Here is a 21,308-nt window from a genome sequence, read left to right on the forward strand (position 1 = left end):
GCGACATGAGTTCGTAAACACACCTGAAAGTAATACAAAGGAAATATTGTGATAAGAAGGAATATAAACAAAGAAAGTGCGAAAGCATTTCGGTTACTCCAACAATATGAATAATTAAATCGTTTCAAGATTCAGTAGGCCTATTAAGAGCCTTGAGAGCGCGTAAGTGTAGTGTCGAATAACTCACGCAGAGCTGAATGATTTTCTTTGTTAAGAGCTGGTACATCAAATATGGCTCTGATGTGTTTTTGTATAATCCAACGTTTATTGTCAAAACGTTCCTTGACGGCTGCCCATGTATCATAATAATTATCCATTTTCGTGTCTATGGACTTTATAATTTCCGCAGCCTTGTCCTTTATTGAAAAGCGTAAGTAGTGAAACTTTTCAATCTCAGTTAGATCTCCATTTTGATGGATTATAGCTTTTCGAAAGTGTCTTGGTATGATTACCAATCCTCGTAAGAACCTGAAACAACTGGCAAAAGTATCTTGGGAAGCCTAATACGCGTTTCCCTAAAATTAACCGTATGGTTGCTCTCCGAGCGTAGAGTTGTACGAATTTCGGGTTGACCGAACATTTCAAGAGTAATATCGTATCGCGATGTTACAGAAAAGTAAGGATTCTCAAAGCTAGCGCGTTGCTGTATCTGTTGTTCGAAAAGATGCTCTTTATCAGTCGCAGGATCTGCATTCTCGAGGGCTTTAATGCGTGATTGTACCGCGTATCGCGACTCGTTGCATACCGGTGTCTCCGTATGGACTCGGAGCAGGCGCAACAATATTTAAAAATCTCCTTTAATATTATTTGATGTAGAAAAAAATAAAGACATTTTTATTATATAATATGACCCCAAGCAATTGAACCCATTAAACATTTCATTCGTTTAACCATTTTTTAGATGTGACTGTTGTATCTCCGCTGAACTTAAGGTATAACAGACACTTTTGATCACGCTGTCCATGTTGCAGGCGCTTACACTTGATGCGAAACACTGCCACGTCTCTTGATATTGGTCAAGAACATGTTATCATTTTGTAGTTTTCGTAAACTCCATTTGTATAGCTGTACGTGATTTTAAAAATCATACATATTTTGATGAATTAAAATATAAAAAAGATGAAATTTATAGAAATATAATATTCGCAGAATACAATTTCTATTGTATTTCTATAAATTAAAAAACTGTTTTATTCGTTAAAAAATAGTAGGATTTATTTCATAAGTATAAATTGTAAAATAATTTCTATTCTGTATTTATATCACATATTTAGTGCAAAAATTAATTTGCTTGCAATTTTTATTGTATGTTTTAAAAATAAAGTAAAAACATTTTTAACACAGGTATGGGACGCTGCCGGTCATCAACTATACAGTAGTAATGTTGGTGATCATCCTGTGACAGCAATTAGCTGGTGCCACTCTTCTGGCAGTTATTTTGCTGTTGGATCTTTTAATACAATCAAGCTTTGTGATAAAAATGGGGTAAGATTAATTTTATAACATACATATACACACACATGCATATAGTTATTAGGTAATCTATAGAATGTGTATTTGCAATTTTTTGCCATATTGAGAGAGTGGATGCATTTCAAAATTAATTTAAAAAAAAAGAAGTAGATTGTTTCTAGAACATTTCGAGCTATATGAAATAATGTGTGAATGTTTAAACATTTTAAAAAAGAAGTCGAATATAGTATAGTTCCTGCGCAAATTACAATAAACAATGCATCTGCGTATCTCAAATAAAAGTATTTCTTAGTTATACAGTTATTATATAGCTTTATTTTCGATCTTATTCTGACATCTCTTATACTACAAATAAAAAAACATAATAAAACTGTATATTTTATAATAAACTAATAAGTGTAGGCTCTCCTGAATAAATAAGGAAAAGTGAAAGAGGCAATCGGAGCCACGCGCGGTAATTATTGCGCAATCAAAATATAGTCAATAAGATAAAATCTATTAGTCAATACATATTCGGACGTTTCGACACTTTCTTTGTGTCATCTTCAGCGTGTAAACAAATTAATATACATGAAAAATACAAACAATATAAATCAACAGTTAAACGCGATAAAATGATATAGTCGATCAGTATAGTTTACGCTAGGTGATTGTTTTTTTTTCACCTAGCGTAAATTATATGAAATCTGATAAAATGCGATGCACGAAAACTTCCTGCGAGAAACGTAGACTTAATTTAAATGATATAGTAATAATATAATTTATTTTTATAGTAATAATATAATATAAGCATTTTATTCTCTTTTCTAAGCCTTGAACAACATTGAAAAAAATTTTCATAACTAAAGATAAAAAAATCAATGAGTAACGAGACATTTTTTATGCTGGGGTCTTTTAGACCCCTCATGTCATTTACGAGATTCTTGAGAGGTGTGGCATTTAAGGGTTAACGGTAGTGGAGCCCCACAAATAATGCCACACAATTTAAAATACAGTATTACTGGATTTTTGGATGGGGAGATTTTTTCCGGGAGCTCATTTTCGGGGAGGATTTTTCCGGGAAGATTTCTTCCTAGAACCAATTATTCGTGTATGTATGTGTAATTATTCGTGTATGTCTGCGGTGTTGGGAACTCAGGACAATCCTTGGGTTTGTTAGGTCCAAGGAATTGCGCGGATCAATTCCCCCTGCAGGTAGTGCGTGTGTGTACGTGTGTGTGTGTGTGTGTGTGTGTGTGTGTGTGTGTGTGTGTGTGTGTGTGTGTGTGTGTGCGTGCGCGTGTGTGTGTGTGTGAGTGGGTGTGGGTGTGGGTGTGGGTGTGGGTGTGTGTGTGGGTGTGAGTGTGTGTGTGTGTGTGTGTGTGTGTGTGTGTGTGTGTGTGTGTGTGTGGGTGGGTGGGTGTGTGTGTGTGTGTGTGTGTGCGTGCGTGCGTGCGTGCGTGCGTGCGTTCGTGTGTACATATAGTTGTGTGTTTATATCCGCGGTTTTGAACTCAGGTCGATCCGTAGGTGCGTTAGGTCCAAGGAATTGCGCGGATCAATTCCCCCTGCGGGACACTCAGGGCTCGGCTGACTCAAACGCTCTCCCTAAAACAAGCGATTACTCACTGCGCCACTGTTATCGCTCTACTTTGCGCCTCTCCCGGGCAAAAAAGATTATATATAATTATATATAAATATATATGATTATATGTGACTATATATGAAATTTGGTGCTTTATATAAAATTATATATGGATCCATATATCATTATATATGGGCGTATATAATTCCAAATATAACTAGATATGAACAATAGATCATATATGCACTCATGTATGAATACATATAAGATTCATATGGAAGTATATATAACCCTATATAATTATATATGATTATATATAATTATACAGGCGATTAAAATATATTTAAATATATATAAATGTTCCATATACAATTTGACATGAATGTATGAGTTCATATAATTTATATATAAACTATATATAAGAAGCATTTATCCATGTAGAGAGTACCCGGGAAAAAAAACCCTTATAATGTCTTATATGTTTATATAAAAAGCGGTTTTATATGCTTATATATGAATTTTGGCCGCATAATCTCTTATATGGTCATATATGATTATATAAGATTATATAAGAACATATAAAAAATATCTCTTATAGTGTGTTATATGCTCATATAAGAAGCTATCTTATCATATATGAATTTTGGCCTGATAAGAGTTTATATGGTTATATATGATTATATAAGATTATATATAAGGACATATATATTTAAATAAGTTTTAAAAAATTGTTATATTTTCAAATGTTATTTTTTAAGCGTGCCACTTTATTATAAGAATGGACTTTACGATATAACTGATACAAAAATTGTGTCGCTCCGAGACAGCGTCGCGCGAGAATAGCGCGAGACAGTGTCGTGTTTTTTTTATGCCGTTCTTATAACACTGTTTGTCAAATTTTAAATACGATAAACAGATCACATCGAATGCCATCTATTGGATATTTTGATATGCAATATTCGGATCTGATTATATATAATCTTATATGACTATATTATTTCATATACAATTATATTATTTTCAGTTTAAATTGTAAGGTATGTTTGCAAAATAATACGATTAATATATTTGTTTATAAGAACTATAATATATATTATATGACAGTTTTTTCACGAATTATTACTGGTAATTTTACTGTTTACGAAAATATTTAATAAAAATTAATATGTCAATTAAAAAAATTAAGTATCTTATGCAAAATTAGAAAAAAAAATAAACTTAAAATAACTCGCTTGCAATATCTCTGTTAAACTTAAAATAACATACAAGCAATGAGAAGTGCCGTTTTCGGTTGAAGCGGATCTTGATCAATGCTTAATAATATTTACACAATATCAATTATTATTAAATACATGTTTCAGTTTTTTAAATGACAATATGGACTTTGTCGGACTTACAACGCAATTGTGTAAACTGAAACTAAAAATAATATATTTTATATTAATTTGATATTGTCAAGTAAAATAATATACTAGAAAAATATTTATAACAGTTATACAAATTTATATAGATAGATCCATTATAGAGTATATATTCATATATGATTATCTTTAACCTTATAAATATACTTTTACATGATCACATATGATAATATACTAGTATATAAAACCATATATGACTATATAAAGTTATACTTAAAGAGATTTAGCCATATAATGTTGTTCAAGATTATATTTCCATTTCTTATATGACCATATATAATTATATATTTACTGTGGCGGTCCGCGCCACCAATGATACATCCCTGCGCGATGCCTGCAATACCGGCAGTTCGCAGCAACGCCGCTAGGCGTCGCATCGCCGGGGCAGCTTCGCGAGTTCTAAGTTTTGCACCGACGAGTATAAAGGGAGACCCCCTACGGGCTCGAGCAGATCTTCCCGGCGCTAGTCGCCAGAGACACAGAGCGCCTAGACGCTGAAGCCTCACGGCGCAAGTTGCCTACAACAGCGCTAGCCGCTTTCTCGGCGCTCGGTCGCCTACGACGGCGCGAGTCGCCTACAGCGCTAGTCGCTTCCTCGGCGCCGGTCGCCTATACAGCGCCAGTCGCTCCCTCGGCGCCGGTCGCCTATACAGCGCTAGCCGCTTCCACGGCGCGAGTCGCCTGGCCTATAAAGGCGCTGAGTCGCCCGACCACAGCGCTAAACGCTCGTCGACCCTCAAGGCGCTTAGTCGCCGTTCGGGAGTAGCGCGTGAATGCTCACCGACTCGAGGCGCCTGGACGCCCTCGGCAGTAGCACACTAACGCTCTCCGAACTCCTCGGCGCTAGTCGCCCGGCCATAGCGCCAGTCGCTCGCCAACCTACTCGGTGCGAGTCGCCTGGCACGAGGCGCAAGTCGCCAGTCAACTTACGGCGCTTGGTCGCCCGGCACGAGGCGCGAGACGCCAGCCAACCTACGGCGCTTGGTCGCCCAGCTCTTTGTTTCAGGTCACACACGGACTTCTACACACGACCAACCTACGCGTGACCGCCCGATCCTGGCGTCCCTCGTCGCAGTACAGACCATGGCAGAGACAGAATACAAGTCAAATTAGCCAAAAACACTTACACGCAAACACTTGTAAATAGTGTGTAAATATAACGTTCTAAACATATATTGGAAAGTGTCGCCTACATTTCTAGCCTCCTTTGCGATTCACAAACCTTGGCCAACTCCTACTCACGCACCAGTAGCAGACTAAGTTAGATATAAGGTAGAATACCGCTCTGAATAAAAGTAGTAGCGCCCATAAAATTGGTGACCCCGACGTGATCGCAAAGAGAGGTAGCAACATGAACGATCCCAATGGATCAATACAGATCATCGAGGAAAGCGTCAGCAGACTCGCTGTACGCATACCTCCGTTTTGGGGAGATGAGCCTGAGCTATGGTTCGCACAGCTGGAAACGCAGTTCACCATCAGTGGCATCACCCAAGACGCGACGAAATACTCGTACGCTCTGTCTCAGTTAGACTCTCGTCAAATCAAAGAGATTAAAGACGTAGTCACACAGCCCCCAGAGGCCAACAAATACGAGACTGTAAAAAGAGCGCTCATACAGCGTATGTCCGTCTCGCAACAGCAGCGGACACGACAACTCTTGTAGCTCGAGGAATTAGAAGATTGCAAGCTATCTCAATTCTTACGACACCTCCGCACTTTAGCGGGTGAGAATGTACCCGACTCTCTTCTACGGACACTATGGCTAGGACGACTTCCGACTCAAATGCAGATGGTTCTCGCTACCCGGACGGAAGATCCGCTTAACAGCGTAGCCGAACAGGCCGATCGCATCCACGAGATGACAAGCAAGGCCGTAGTAGCTGCAACAGCTACGCCTGCGACTAAAGAGTCCTTGGAAGCAAGAATCCAGGCTCTGACCAAGCAAGTGGCCACACTTACTACACGCCTCTCAAGAGACAACTCGAGGCAACGTAACAATTGGAAAGGCCGTAATCGAAGTCGAAGCCGTAGTCAGAGCCGCAACTGCGATAAAAACACAGAGGATAAGGACGATAAGAATGACAAGCACTGCTATTACCACAATCGATTTGGTGAGAAAGCAAGAAAGTGCACACAACCATGTACATATAAATCGGAAAAAGACCAGGGCAGTCACTGATGGCGGCCAGTAGACCCGCCCCAAGCCCTCGCCGCCTAATCGTTACGTGCCAAGACACTAAGAGACGATTCCTGATAGACACAGGATCGGATGTGAGTGTATACCCTCGCTCAATGGTAGCAGGACACACCACGCCAACATCTTATGAACTCTATGCAGCAAACGGCTCAATAATCACTACGTACGGCACAATTACACTGCAGCCGGAACTTGGGTTACGATGCGCATTCTCATGGCGTTTCATTATCGCCAACGTCACGCAGCCCATCATCGGAGCCGACTTCCTTGCCTATTACCATATCCTTCCAGACCTACAGAAAGGTACTCTGCTCGATGGTAAAACATATTTGCGCAAGAGAGGCACATCAGAGAAAGGGGTTGTGGAATCTATCAGAGTGTTGGCTATCGAAGACGAATACCACGGAATCTTGGCAGAATTTCCTGATATCTTAAAGGCTACTGCTAAGAGACATATGAAACATAGCACGCTCCATCACATCAAAACCACGGATGGCCCACCAGTTGCAAGCCGTCCTCGCCGGTTAGCCCCTGACAAACTCAAGGCGGCCAAGGCTGAATTCGATCTCTTGCTTCAAGAAGGGATCATTCGAGTATCAAAAAGCCCATGGTCATCACCATTACATATGGTACCGAAGAAAGGCGACTCCTGGAGATCTTGCGGAGATTACAGGGGAGTTAACGCTAGAACAGAACCGGATCAGTACCCGATCCCGCATATTGAAGACTTCTCGCAAAACTTGCACGGAAAGAAGATCTTCTCGACAATTGATTTAGTGCGAGCATACAATCAAATACCCGTCAACCCGGAGGATATTTCAAAAACGGCTATAACGACTTCTTTTGGACTCTTCGAGTACCTGTACATGCCGTTCGGGTCACGCAATGCCGCACAAACTTTCCAACCCTTCATTCACGAAATCACAAGCGACTTGGATTTTTCCTATGCGTATATTGACGACATCCTCATCGCATCAGAGAACGAGGAGCAACACAAGAAGCATTTACGCATACTCTTCGAAAGAACTTAGAAATACGGCATTTTACTCAACCCCTCTAAATGCGTTTTCGAAGAGTCAAAGGTTCTTTTTCTTGGTTACGAGGTTTCAGAGAACGGCACTCAAACTCCGCCAGAAAGAATCGCAGCGATCAAGAAGTTTCCCAAACCTGAGAACATTCAGCAGCTTCGACGGTTCCTGGGGACTCTCAATTTTTATCGCAGATTCATTCCAAAGGCCGCTAAGGACCAGTCAATTTTAAACGGCTTACTCAGCGGTCCCAAAACAAAAAAAAGGCTCCCATAACATGGAACGCAGAACTGAAAGCAGTCTTCGCAAACTGTAAGAACAGTCTGTCTCGCGCAACTTAGCTGGCACAACCAAAGCCAGAGGCAGACATCACTCTTACAACCGACGCTTCCGATACAGCCATCGGAGCAGTCATTCAACAACGGGACGGAACAGAATGGCAACCATTAGCCTTCTTCAGTAAAAAGCTGAATCCGGCCCAGCAAAAGTATAGCCCCTACGATAGAGAGCTTCTAGCAATCTACGCCGCTATTAAGCACTACCGGCACATGCTAGAAGGAAGGATCTTCACGGTGTTCACCAATCATAAGCCGATCACATACGCCTTTCGACAAGATCCACTCCACAGCTCTCCTAGGCAGGCACGACATTTACAATACATCGGGCAGTTTACTACCGATATACGTCATATCGCGGGTAAAGACAACATAGTCGCTGATACCCTCTCACGAATAGAGGAGATTCAGTCCGCAATCAACCTAGAAAAACTGTCACAATCTCAAGAGGAGAATACCGAGGTGGAAGACATCGTAAAAGGAAACTCTTCACTGAGAATGACAAAGGTACCAATACCTGGAACGAGTGCAGCATTGTATTGCGACACGTCAACCCCAATAGCACGTCCCTTCGTTACAAAAGAGTACAGGAGACAAGTGTTTCAATCACTGCACAGTCTATCGCATCCAGGAACCAGAGCGACGGCAAAGTTAGTCGCACAGAGGTATGTCTGGCCACGCATTAAGGCCGACTGCCAAGAATGGGTTAGAGCATGTCTCGCGTGCCAAAAAGCAAAAGTCCACAGGCACAACAAATCGCCTTTAAAACAATTCATTGGCCCTACCAAACGGTTCGAACATATACACATGGACCTCGTTGGGCCTCTACCTATCTCGAAAGGCTTCAGATACTGCCTCACAATCATTGACCGGTTTACCAAATGGCCTGAAGCTATACCGGTGGCAGACATATCCGCAGAGACAGTAGCCCAGAATCTCTTCAATCACTGGATCGCAAGATTTGGTACACCTACGCGGGTCACTACGGATCAAGGAAGGCAATTTGAGGCCGACCTGTTTCGTCAGCTTACTAGGCTAACAAGCACCACGCACATACATACAACAGCTTATCACTCTGCAGCCAATGGCATGGTCAAACGTTTGCACCGTCAAATTAAAACGGCCATCAGATGCCACGAAACCGAAGCTTGGACGGAAGTATTACCCGTCGTCATGATGGGCATCCAAGCAGCAGTTAAGGAAGATCTCCACGCGACTCCGGCAGAACTTGTATACGGAGAAACTATGAGACTTCCGGGAGAGTTTCTACAAGAAACTACTCAACCAAACGAAACGAGCGACTTCTTACTAAGGCTCAGAAAAACGATGGAAAGTCTACGGCCACAGCCAATCAAAAGACACGGTTCGCCTGCTATCTTCCAGCACAAAGACCTGACAGACGCAACACACGTGTTCCTCAGGCACGACGCACCAACGCGGGCGCTGCAACCCACTTTTGACGGCCCTTACGAAGTCCTCAGCAAAGGCGAGAAGGTTTACAAGTTACGGATTAACGGCAAAGCCGTCCACGTAACTATCGACCGCCTTAAGCCTGCCTACATAATGGCAGATCAAGAATCAAGCAACAAACATTGGGAGACACATGAGCCAGCACAGGATACTCCAACAGACATTCCACCTAAAGAAACTACAACGCGGAGTGGCAGTGTCACGGAAAACAGTACGTTTTCAAATCCCGCCTTCAAAACAACGAAGGGGGTGATGTGGTGGTCCGCGCCACCAATGATACATCCCTGCGCGATGCCTGCAATACCGGCAGTTCGCAGCAACGCCGCTAGGCGTCGCATCGCCGGGGCAGCTTCGCGAGTTCTAAGTTTTGCACCGACGAGTATAAAAAGAGACCCCCTACGGGCTCGAGCAGATCTTCCCGGCGCTAGTCGCCAGAGGCACAGAGCGCCTAGACGCTGAAGCCTCACAGCGCAAGTCGCCTACAACAGCGCTAGCCGCTTTCTCGGCGCTCGGTCGCCTACGACGGCGCGAGTCGCCTACAGCGCTAGTCGCATCCTCGGCGCCGGTCGCCTATACAGCGCCAGTCGCTTCCTCGGCGCCGGTCGCCTATACAGCGCTAGCCGCTTCCACGGCGCGAGTCGCCTGGCCTATAAAGGCGCTGAGTCGCCCGACCACAGCGCTAAACGCTCGTCGACCCTCAAGGCGCTTAGTCGCCGTTCGGGAGTAGCGCGTGAATGCTCACCGATTCGAGGCGCCTGGACGCCCTCGGCAGTAGCACACTAACGCTCTCCAAACTCCTCGGCGCTAGTCGCCCGGCCATAGCGCCAGTCGCTCGCCAACCTACTCGGCGCGAGTCGCCTGGCACAAGGCGCAAGTCGCCAGTCAACTTACGGCGCTTGGTCGCCCGGCACGAGACGCGAGACGCCAGCCAACCTACGGCGCTTGGTCGCCCAGCTCTTTGTTTCAGGTCACACACGGACTTCTACACACGACCAACCTACGCGTGACCGCCCGATCCTGGCGTCCCTCGTCGCAGTACAGACCATGGCAGAGACAGAATACAAGTCAAATTAGCCAAAAACACTTACACGCAAACACTTGTAAATAGTGTGTAAATATAACGTTCTAAACATATATTGGAAAGTGTCGCCTACATTTCTAGCCTCCTTTGCGATTCACAAACCTTGGGCCAACTCCTACTCACGCACCAGTAGCAGACTAAGTTAGATATAAGGTAGAATACCGCTCTGAATAAAAGTAGTAGCGCCCATATTTACTAATATGAACTGTTACGTCAGGACCCCGGAATTTAGGTACATTGGTTCGACGGATAGCGAAGGAAAGGGTATCCGAGGGAGGGGGTAAAGGAAGACGTAACGAGATCTCTATGGTATCTCGGGTTCACGCTGAAAGGGCGCGTGCCTCGAGTCGAATGCACCTTTCGGAAAATTCTAGTCGTGGGTCAACGTCCAGAAGGGACGCTATTACGCCTACTGAGAGTTTTCGTGCACTCGCGGTCCTGTTTTCGGTCAAGGATAATATCCCTATTACCGGGGATCGGACCTTGTGCGATTTAGAGAGGTAGTGAGGGGCGAGGTTTTATTTATAAATGAGTAAACATTGAGTTTATTTTAATCAAATAATTACAACATTTATTGTAAAGGAATAGAACAAATATTATTACAAATTAAAGAATCATTATTGTAATATACGTTGTATATAATAATTCGTGGGAAGTGTGGTGTGTGGGCGTGTGTGTTGACATTTGTCCTGGTACAAATTCGGAAGATCGGGGAGGATTTTTATAAAGATAGATACTCTGCTCGTCAACGATACATTTGGTGAGTAGATTGGGAAGAATAAGTGCTGACTATGTATGTGAGTAAAAACGAGGGTTCAAATTTGGTAACATAGTTATTGGAATAAAATATTTAAATTTATAAATTTATGATTACGTAAAAGGCTATGATTACGATACGATGATTGGTTAACGGATAGTTATAAATTTATACATTCATATACTATTTCTATAGTAGGGGATGGGGAACGCGGGGAGGATTCCTCGAGTACTTCGATACTCGAGTCGGAAAAGGAGGGAGAGGGTGATCTGTCACGATAAAGGGTGGTGGAACTAGAGGGGGAAGGAATTCCGTCGAAAGGAACAGGGGAGAAGTTGCAGGGTGATCTCTCCCGGAACTCCGCGAGTTCCTCGGAAGGAACTGGAGAGTAGGAAGGTTCAAAAAGGGGGGAAGATTCTGGGGTATCGGGGAACACCCGATACGCAAGGGAACAACGGGCAGATGAGGGAGATCGGGAAGAGGGAGAATCGGGGATAGCGAGTTCGATATGCGGAGACTGTTCGCGTCTTAGAAATGAGGCTAAGAGCTGTTGCTCCACTATGCGGGCGCGCCTGTTCCGAAATAGCCGATTTCGGATAGTTATCCCCAAAAACTTGCGGCGGTGAATTTTTGACTTCACTAAAATTATTTTGTGATTTTGATTTCGAAAAAAGAGGGAGATTTAAAGACGATTTTATACTTATATATAAATATATATACGTGTTCTCAAGTATGGTATTCACACATATATATATGTATACTGTAGGGATGTATATAGATAACCGAGAGGGTATCTCGGACTTACTGTTGACGGTTGTGATTGGGGAATCTCTGAGGTGACTGGGCCGGATTCTTCCGGAGGTAGGTTCGGCTCGGTTCTGTGATGTGTCTTGACGCGCACAGAATCGACTCGCGACCCGACAGAAATCTAGTTTCACTTGAGGAATACAGCTGGATGATAGTTGACAAGTACGGCTGGTAAATATAATTTTAAGACGTCTCGGACTGGATCAGAAGTGCCTCCAACTGCACAAAGTCGCGATTTTTATAGGAAGGTTCGAAGGATGGAAGGGGTGGATTTCGGTGTGGGATGTGTCTGGTTTTCGTTTAAAGGATTTCTGGTTGGCGGGATGTTTCTAATTGTTATTTAAGGAAATTCTTATTGGGCGAGATGTTTCTTGCCCAAGAGGTAGATTTGAGTTTACGCCTATCCTAAAAAGCTAGAGACGGTTATCGATTTTTCTAGTTTTCCATTGGTAACCCCCTCTTAAGGCCCCACTGTCTTATTGGGGGTGTAACCCATCGGTTCTTTTCAGTGACGCATTTGTTTTTCGGCTATCGCCGATTTCTCTTTTATTAGGGTTCCTTACTTATCTCGCGACCCCGTTTCTATGCTGACAGACGATCCATACTTCTCAATTTTAAGTGTAGTTTTATTGCAAACAGAAACTTCCGCCACGTCCTCTTAAGATTTCTAAAAGCACGTATTAGGTTTCGTTTCTGTTTGTCGGAACATAGCACGGCCAGTTTTGAGTGAGTCGCGAGATGTAATACAGATCCCCATCATCCCTCGTCTGAAGTTAAGGCTCCTTTCTGCGCGTCGTGTCGCCGGATTTATAGTTATGGGCCTTACGAGGTTGACGAGAATCTGGTCACCATATCCCCCGTCTGTTAGTAATTTATTATCTGAGAGGGTGCTTTTAGTTGCCCAAGCAAATGGGTAGTTTGATCATAAAAAAAAGAAATGCGAGGAGATCTAACCTCACCCCGATCGATAACCGTCCGTACTTGGCTTGTTTATTCTAATCTTAGGGCTATCTTAGCCGCATAAGAATTCCCGCGAAAAAGGGATATCGTAGAGTCCGCTGGACGTAACAGAACAAATAAGAGGTATTTTTTCCCGAGTATATAATCATATTCTTATTGTATATGGCCATACATAATTATTACTCTCATATATGGCCATATAATATTGTTTAAGATTATATTTTCCATTTCTTATATGATCATATATATAATCTGCAACCCGATTTCCCTCGGTCTCGCTGGCCGAAGGGGCGCGGCTGCAAATTAATCCGCGGACCACCGGACGATAACTCCAAGGGGATAACGAAGTCACTTCTCTTACCGTAATTCCCGTATCTGAGGTCTTGGGTGATACCGTTTGATTGGGCGCCAGGTGCGATTATAGACGCGCACCAAGTCTCGACAGCGTTCTCCGCCTTAGTCTCGCCACGAGCTCAGGGCGTAGCTCCGCGTGAAAGGGATGAAGGTGGAGAAGGAGCGTGACGCAAGCAACACACAAAATAAAGCCCGACGATAAACAATATTAATTACATATATTTCATTCAATAATCGAACAAATCGTATCGGGAAACCAAGGCCGGATCTCCCTCAAATGGCCGGTACCACCGCGGTACTCGGATCGGCCGTTACAGCACGCGCGAAGTGCGTGATGTTCACGCCCGCGAGGCTCCTTTCGCGAGCGAAGCTCTCAAGCGAGCCCCGCAATCTTGATTCTAAGCGCGACCCCGCGATAACGCCAATCCGCCCACGCCTTAATCCCCGGATCCCGAACGCACGGCGATTCTTATACGCACAACGCTCACGATTCTCATGCACCCAACATAACAATTCTCACACGCTCGACATACACGATTCGCACACGCACGACACAAGATATGCAACGCCAGATAATGGCGCGCTCGCGAAATTCCCTTTCGAGCAGATGCGACGATATTTGCCCGCGCACGCGACGCAAAATATCCGCGAGGCTCGCGATGCGCCACAAGGTGCCCGGCGCGGTCCCTCCCGACACGCACACGGGACTCCCGCACACAACGCAGTTACACGACCGCAATACACAATACCTACGCGCAACGACTTCCCAACTGCCAAATCGTTCCCAGTCGGTAGTCCCGAAATGACCATCCGCGACGTCTCGCAAATGGTCCCAAAATGGCTAGACGCTCCCGCGAATAGCCCCAAAGATCCAAGACCGGTGCCTCACGCCCCGGGACGTGATTGCGCGAACATTACTCCCCCGTTCTGCGACAATACGGTCCTCCTCGGCGCGAAGGACACCTCGCTACGTTACGCACCACGGTTACGCAAAACGCTATTACACGACACACTAATATACACCGGAGCGTGCCGCCCGCGGCACGCCTCCGTCCACGATTCACAAGACACGCACGACGATAACCGCGAATTGACTGCCGATTATACGCAATAAGCTTTCGAGTAGGGCTTTCAGATATGTTTCTGGCTACGATCTCGGCCGGCCACGCGCCCGCGATCCCGACAAACAGCCGCGACAATCTTCCCGGCATCCACAACGGCGGGAGCCGGTATCTAAATACGACACGTAATCAGGCCGATTCACACGGCAATCTATTCGATATACGCATTCGGGTCGCGACCGAGATCGAGCCCTCAATTAGTAGGCAGCACCGGAGTGGAGATCTTACAATCCGGCTGCTCGCTGCGGCTAGATCGACAGTGAGAAGCGGTCGGCTCGGCGGGACCACGCCGGGCCCCCGCACTTGCGCCCTCAAGCTCGCGGTTCTTCCGCCCCGCCGATTGGTCGAGTGTGTCGCCCTGTTCGCGACATTGCAGACAATTTCCGCCATTTTCCCGCGGCCCGTTTGATTTGGCTGCTGGTTGTGCACGGGCCCCTCGCGGTTTCCCGCCCGGCTGGCCAGGCCGTGGCGGCGCCGCTCGGCCCTCGGGGCGCCGTCGGGTGAAGTATGCGGGTCGTCCACCCGCGCTGCATCGCGGTGGTGCACCCGTGCTCATGCTGCGGCGGGGCCGTGGTACGCTGTGCGAGACATTTTCGGCGCTTTTCCAGCGGCAGGTCCCGGCGGCCCGCCCGTCGGCCGACCACTCCGCCGTGCGTCCTCCGAGCGCCCGCTCCTCCCTCGTCGCGACTATCGTCGTTACATTTGGTCGTGATCCCACGCTCCGGCGCCACCTGTCATCCCTACGGAATTTAGCTAGAAAAGGTTAGTTAACGTGGGTAGCCCTTCCTCGACCCGAGTCGAGGCGCCCTCCCCGACCTTCCCCTCGGCCGAGCTACCGTCCGGGCGGCGGACGCGACAAATGTCACGTCACAAATCATGTATCTACTAATATAAACTAATATAAACTAATATTGTTTGCGAAATCGCTGACTAATCCCGGCGATGGAAGCGGGATAAAAAGGATGCGCGTGGAAGGTGTTAATTGATTATCCTTTGAATAAAAAATGTAACTCAGAGCACAGTCTGAGTCGTCTTTAATGAGAACATAAATATGTACATTCTGACCTGAGAATGATGAGCAGTCTTTCGCGGTTCACTTAAAATGAGAAGTCTTTGTATAATCGTCCGTGCACTTAAGAGGCAATTATATTAATCACCCTCCTCGGAGAGTGAGCAGTCCTTGAGCCGTTGAAACACGTGGCGGTCGGCACTAGGTTATTTCACTTCGATAAGCACTTTAAGCGTATGCACAGAATGCTGAAATGCATCGAGCACGCACGTACGTCCGGTCACACAGCGGCCATATCAACGAACGAGTCGCGCGGAAGAAAGCTGGCGATGAGAACGCCTGAGCTTGCGCTAGTTGCCGCATGGATCCAGGATGCCGGTACCCGATCGATGCTGCTATCTGGAGGGATGGCGCATCGTGATAACGGAATCTCGAACAAATATAAATAAAGAGATTTTTTTTCCGTGTATATCATTATATATGTTTATATATGATAGATAAATGCATACTTTATTTACCCCAAGGGGTCTCAACGAGCGTTTTTAAAGGGACGTACCCAACCCTGTACATTTCATACATTCTTGTTTTCTTCCCTGGCCTTTGTGCAACTTTACAACTCATTTACAAAAAAAATCAAAATCAAAATCTAAATCAAAACCAAAATCAATCTCAAAATTTAAATCAAAATCAAAATCAAAATTAAAAAATCAAAAACATTGTTTAATCCGTCCGTATTCTCCCTTCATCTCCTCCTCCTAATGTTTGCTAGACTCCCTTCTTCCTTATTTGTCTTTTGCATTTCCTCTCTTCCTTTCTTCTTCATCCTCGTCTGTGTCTATCAGCAGACTCTCTAGTTTGCTTGCTATCTCCTCCTCCGCCGATCTTCTTGGTCTCCCGCCCTCCTCCTCCCTCCATTCTTTTCTCTTTTTCTTCTTCTCTCCTTCTCTGCGTCTCCTCTCTATAGATTTGTCCTCGTCCATCTTAACCTTTAGCCTGCTCCCTTCTCTCCTTCTCGCGTTTAACACCCTCCATTTATCCTCCTCGCTTCTCATCCTCACCAGCATTGTCAGCCATTCTCCTCTCAGCCCTATCACGCTTACTTCCTTCACTTCTACCCTTATCTTCAGGCCCTCTGTAAACAGCTGCTTCTCCTTCTCGCCCAGTTCGTTCCCTTTCCTATCCATCTGTTCTTCTCTATCCTTATTATCACGTTCTTCTTCCTTCTCTCGTCATCATTCTTCTCATCGTCGTCGGACCACCATTTCCTTTCCTCTAGCCTGCCCCTGCTCTCTTCGCTATCGTCTCTCTTCCTTTTCCCTGTGCCTTGTTCCAGTCTGCGTACTTTTCTTCTTAATCTCTCAATCTCCTCTTTCTAATCCTTTATTTCTTCCTTCAACCCACTCATTATCTCACTTGTTTGTTCCTTTATCAACTTCTCCAGCGTCTTTTTCTCTACTATCACCTTAGCTCTGCACTCCATTCTTTCCCTTTGTCACGTTCTCTCCTTCTCTCTGACCTTATCTGTAATTAAACGATTATTCTTACCATCTTCTTACCAAGTAACCTCTTTTACTTTCTCCTCTCTCCGCCCTGCCTCATCTCCTCTATCGCCTTCATCCATTCTTCTCCCTCTTCCTTTTCGTCCAATATCCTCCCTACCACGTCCTGCCAACTCTCTCCATCCCAATCCTCCCATCTTGAACACTCTTCCCAGACATGTTTCCACGTCTCCTCCTTCTTCTCACATATCCTGCATTTTCTATCTTTCTCTTTTCCCCAGTATAGTCCCTCCCTAACTTCGTTGCCTAGTCTGAATCTTGCAATTCTGCTCCATTTTGCTTCCTTATGAACTTATACCACCTATTGTATCTAGATTTCATGATCTTTTCCATCTCTTCGTGTCTTTGCTTCGATTTCTCCTTGTATTCCAATACCTCCTCTACCAACTCCTCCTCCCCTCTAACTTCTACACCAATCCTTTCCAAGTAGTCTTTTCTCTTCTGCTCCCATCTGCCTATTATCCTTTCCTTCTTCCATCTGTCTTTCATTTCCTCCAAACATTTTCTCGCTATTTCTCCTCCTTTACCTTCTTCCAGCTTTCTTTCGAACTTCCATGCTCTCTTGCTTGCTCTGGCTCTCATTTTTTTCCTTTCCAGTTCATCTTTAACCATGTACCCTGGGGTCCTCCAATTTAATCCGACTGTCCATCTGAGATATCTCTCGTGGATCCCTTCTACCTCCCTCCTTTCCTTCCATCCCCATATTTCTGCCCCGTATCCCATCACCGTCCATATCAGGGTATCGTATAGCCAGATTCTTCTTTTCCAATCTTTTTTCCACAGCCTCTTTCCTATCCCTCAAATTTCTCTTATTACTCTTGCCGTCTTCCTTCTTCTTTCTTTAATGTGCGCCTCCTGCCCTCCATTCTCCTTCAATGTGTACCCCAGATATTTGAACTCTTTGACCTCTTCTAATTTTTTTCCTTCCATCTCCAATCATACTTCCTTTTCCTTCCTCCTCCCTTCCTAAATCTCAATATCTTTGTCTTCTCTATACTCAGCGTTAAACCCTTCCTGTCTAAATACCCATCTAGCCTGCTTATCATAGATCTTATGTCCTGTTCCTCCTCCGCTAGTACTGCTATGTCATCTGCATACATTAGAGTGTATCTTGTCTCCTCTTAATCTTACACCTCCCCATCCACCCTTCTTCATGTAATCCTCTATGTCTGCAAATAGTAAATTAAACAGTATCGGGCTTAGTGGGCATCCCTGTCTTAATCTCTTCGCCGTCCAGAATGAGTCCCCTCTTTCCTCTCCCCTTCTCGCGCTGCTTTTGGTTTCTCTCAACACTTCTTCTACCCTGTCTATCAATCCTTGCCTCACTCCTTTCTCTTTCATTGCCTTAATTAAGACTTCCTTTTACTGAGTCAAACGCCGCCTTCAAGTCGACAAATAGCACTGTCATCTTCCCTTTCTCATTTCCCAGTTGTCTGTTTATCAGGTAGTTCAGTGCAAATATTTGATCCATCGTCCCCATTTTTTGAAGTGAAACTTCTTTAGGCACGGTAGTGAATTCGATTCGCGACACGAAAAAGTGTAACGGAAGTGAAACTTCTTTGGTACGGTAGTAAGTTCGATTGTGCGACACAAATAGTGTAACGAAAATTTGACCAATAGGCGTACGGCGTTGGCGAGATGGTTCTTCTTCTGGCACGGTAGTAAGTTTGATTATGCGACACGGAAAGTGTAATGAAAATTCGACCAATAGGCGTACGAAATGAAACTTCTTTGGTACGGTAGTAAGTTCGATTGTGCGACACGGAAAGTGTAACGAAAATTCGACCAATAGGCGTACGAAATGAAACTTCTTTGGTACGGTAGTAAGTTCGATTGTGCGACACGGAAAATGTAACGAAAATTCGACCAATAGGCGTACGAAATGAAACTTCTTTGGTACGGTAGTAAGTTCGATTGTGCGACACGGAAAATGTGACGAAAATTCGACCAATAGGCGTACGGCGTTGGCGAGACGGTTCTTCTTCTGGCACGGTAGTAAGTTCGATTATGCGACACGAAGTTAAAGTGTAACGAAAATTCGACCAATAGGCGTACGAAATTAAACTTCTTTGGTACGGTAGTAAGTTCGATTGTGCGACACGGGAAGTGTAACGAAAATTTGACCAATAGGCGTACGAAATGAAACTTCTTTGGTACGGTAGTAAGTTCGATTGTGCGACACGGAAAATGTAACGAAAATTCGACCAATAGGCGTACGAAATGAAACTTCTTTGGTACGGTAGTAAGTTCGATTGTGCGACACGGAAAATGTGACGAAAATTCGACCAATAGGCGTACGGCGTTGGCGAGACGGTTCTTCTTCTGGCACGGTAGTAAGTTCGATTATGCGACACGAAGTTAAAGTGTAACAAAAATTCGACCAATAGGCGTACGAAATTAAACTTCTTTGGCACGGTAGTAAGTTCGATTGTGCGACACAGGAAGTGTAACGAAAATTCGACCAATAGGCGTACGAAATGAAACTTCTTTGGTACGGTAGTAAGTTCGATTGTGCGACACGAAAAGTGTAACAAAAATTTGACCAATAGGCGTACGGCGTTGGCGAGACGGTTCTTCTTCTGGCACGGTAGTAAGTTCGATTATGCGACACGGAAAGTGTAACGAAATTTCGACCAATAGGCGTACGAAATGAAACTTCTTTGGTACGGTAGTAAGTTCGATTGTGCGACACGGAAAGTGTAACGAAAATTCGACCAATAGGCGTACGAAATGAAACTTCTTTGGTACGGTAGTAAGTTCAATTGTGCGACACGGAAAATGTAACGAAAATTCGACCAATAGGCGTACGAAATGAAACTTCTTTGGTACGGTAGTAAGTTCGATTGTGCGACACGGAAAGTGTAACGAAAATTCGACCAATAGGCGTACGAAATGAAACTTCTTTGGTACGGTAGTAAGTTCGATTGTGCGACACGGAAAATGTAACGAAAATTCGACCAATAGGCGTACGGCGTTGGCGAGACGGTTCTTCTTCTGGCACGGTAGTAAGTTCGATTATGCGACACGAAAAGTGTAACGAAAATTTTCGACTAATTGGCGTACGAAATGAAACTTCTTTAATTGGTACGGTAGTAAGTTCGATTGTGCGACACGAAAAAACGTCACGAAATAGTGTCACGAAAATTCGACCAAAAGGCGTACAAAGTGAAACTCCTTTTGGATCGGTAAGTAAATTCGATTTTGCGACTCGAAAACGCGTCACGAAAATTCGATCAGGCGTACGGCACTGGCAAGACAGATATAGTGAGAACTGCGTATAACACTATATTTTCGAGTTGCGGGCGGCTTGGAGTGACTAATTCCGTTGCATTGTTTTTGTATTAATTTCAGAAAAGTTATGGCAAAGCCTTCCCTTCAGAAGTTTCACTTCTAACGCGCGTGGCGACCACACGCATGATTTTTTTTTTCTAAATCCTGCTTGGTTGTCGGAAATCAAGTTTTTCGTTTCTACTTCTTTTCTTATCCTTTCTGCTAGTACCGCCGTGTACATCTTGTACATTGAAAACATGATCGTTATCCCTCTATAGTCCTTCACCTCTCGACCTTCTCCTTTTTTCACTATTGGTATTATCTCACCTTCCTTCTAATGTTCCGGCCAGCCTTCCCCCCTCCATACCCGTTTACATATTTCCCATATCCATCTCACCATCTCTTCTTCTCCAAATTTCCATGCCTCGTTCGGAATTCCGTCCTTGCCTATTGTCTTCCCTGTTTTCAATTTCTTTATTACGTTTTTTACCTCCTCCAGTTTTATCTCTTCCTCTTCTTGTCTGTTCCTTCCTCCTTCTCCTTTCACAACCCTGTTCTCCACGCCACCCATTAGCTCCATGAAGTATTTCTTCCACTCTTCCAGCTTTATCTCTTCGTTTATCCTCTTCCTTCTTTTCCTTACTCTACCTATCAACTTCCATACCTTAACTTCCGTTCTCGCCTCTCCTATTTTTCTGATCATCCTGTCCTTCTCCTCCTTTTTCTTTCTTTCACATACTTCTCTATACTTCTTCCTCCCTTCTCTATATCTTTCCATATCTCCTTTTCCTTTTCTCCATTTTCTAAGTTCTCTCCTCACTTTTCTCTTTCTCCCCTTGCACTCTTTGTCCCACCATCCTCTTCTGTTCTTGTTATCTTCTCTACCCTTCTCTTTTTCG

General features: G+C 44.5%; 1 protein-coding gene across 8 annotated transcripts in view; it reads left to right on the plus strand.

The window, feature by feature from the left end:
- Window positions 1-21,308, plus strand: part of Oseg5 (intraflagellar transport protein Oseg5) — a 237,411-nt gene that overhangs the window by 152,997 nt on the left and 63,106 nt on the right. For all 8 annotated transcript variants that reach the window (XR_011732726.1, XM_071782394.1, XM_071782393.1 and 5 more), the window contains one exon: window positions 1,345-1,485. Coding sequence is in view for 7 of the 8 variants with exons in the window: in XM_071782394.1 (XP_071638495.1) it covers window positions 1,345-1,485 (141 nt within the window). In the remaining variant the exon portion in view is untranslated. The remainder of the gene's footprint in view (window positions 1-1,344; window positions 1,486-21,308) is intronic.

The sequence above is a fragment of the Temnothorax longispinosus genome, chromosome 6, assembly GCF_030848805.1.
Source record: "Temnothorax longispinosus isolate EJ_2023e chromosome 6, Tlon_JGU_v1, whole genome shotgun sequence".
Lineage (NCBI taxonomy): Eukaryota > Metazoa > Arthropoda > Insecta > Hymenoptera > Formicidae > Temnothorax > Temnothorax longispinosus.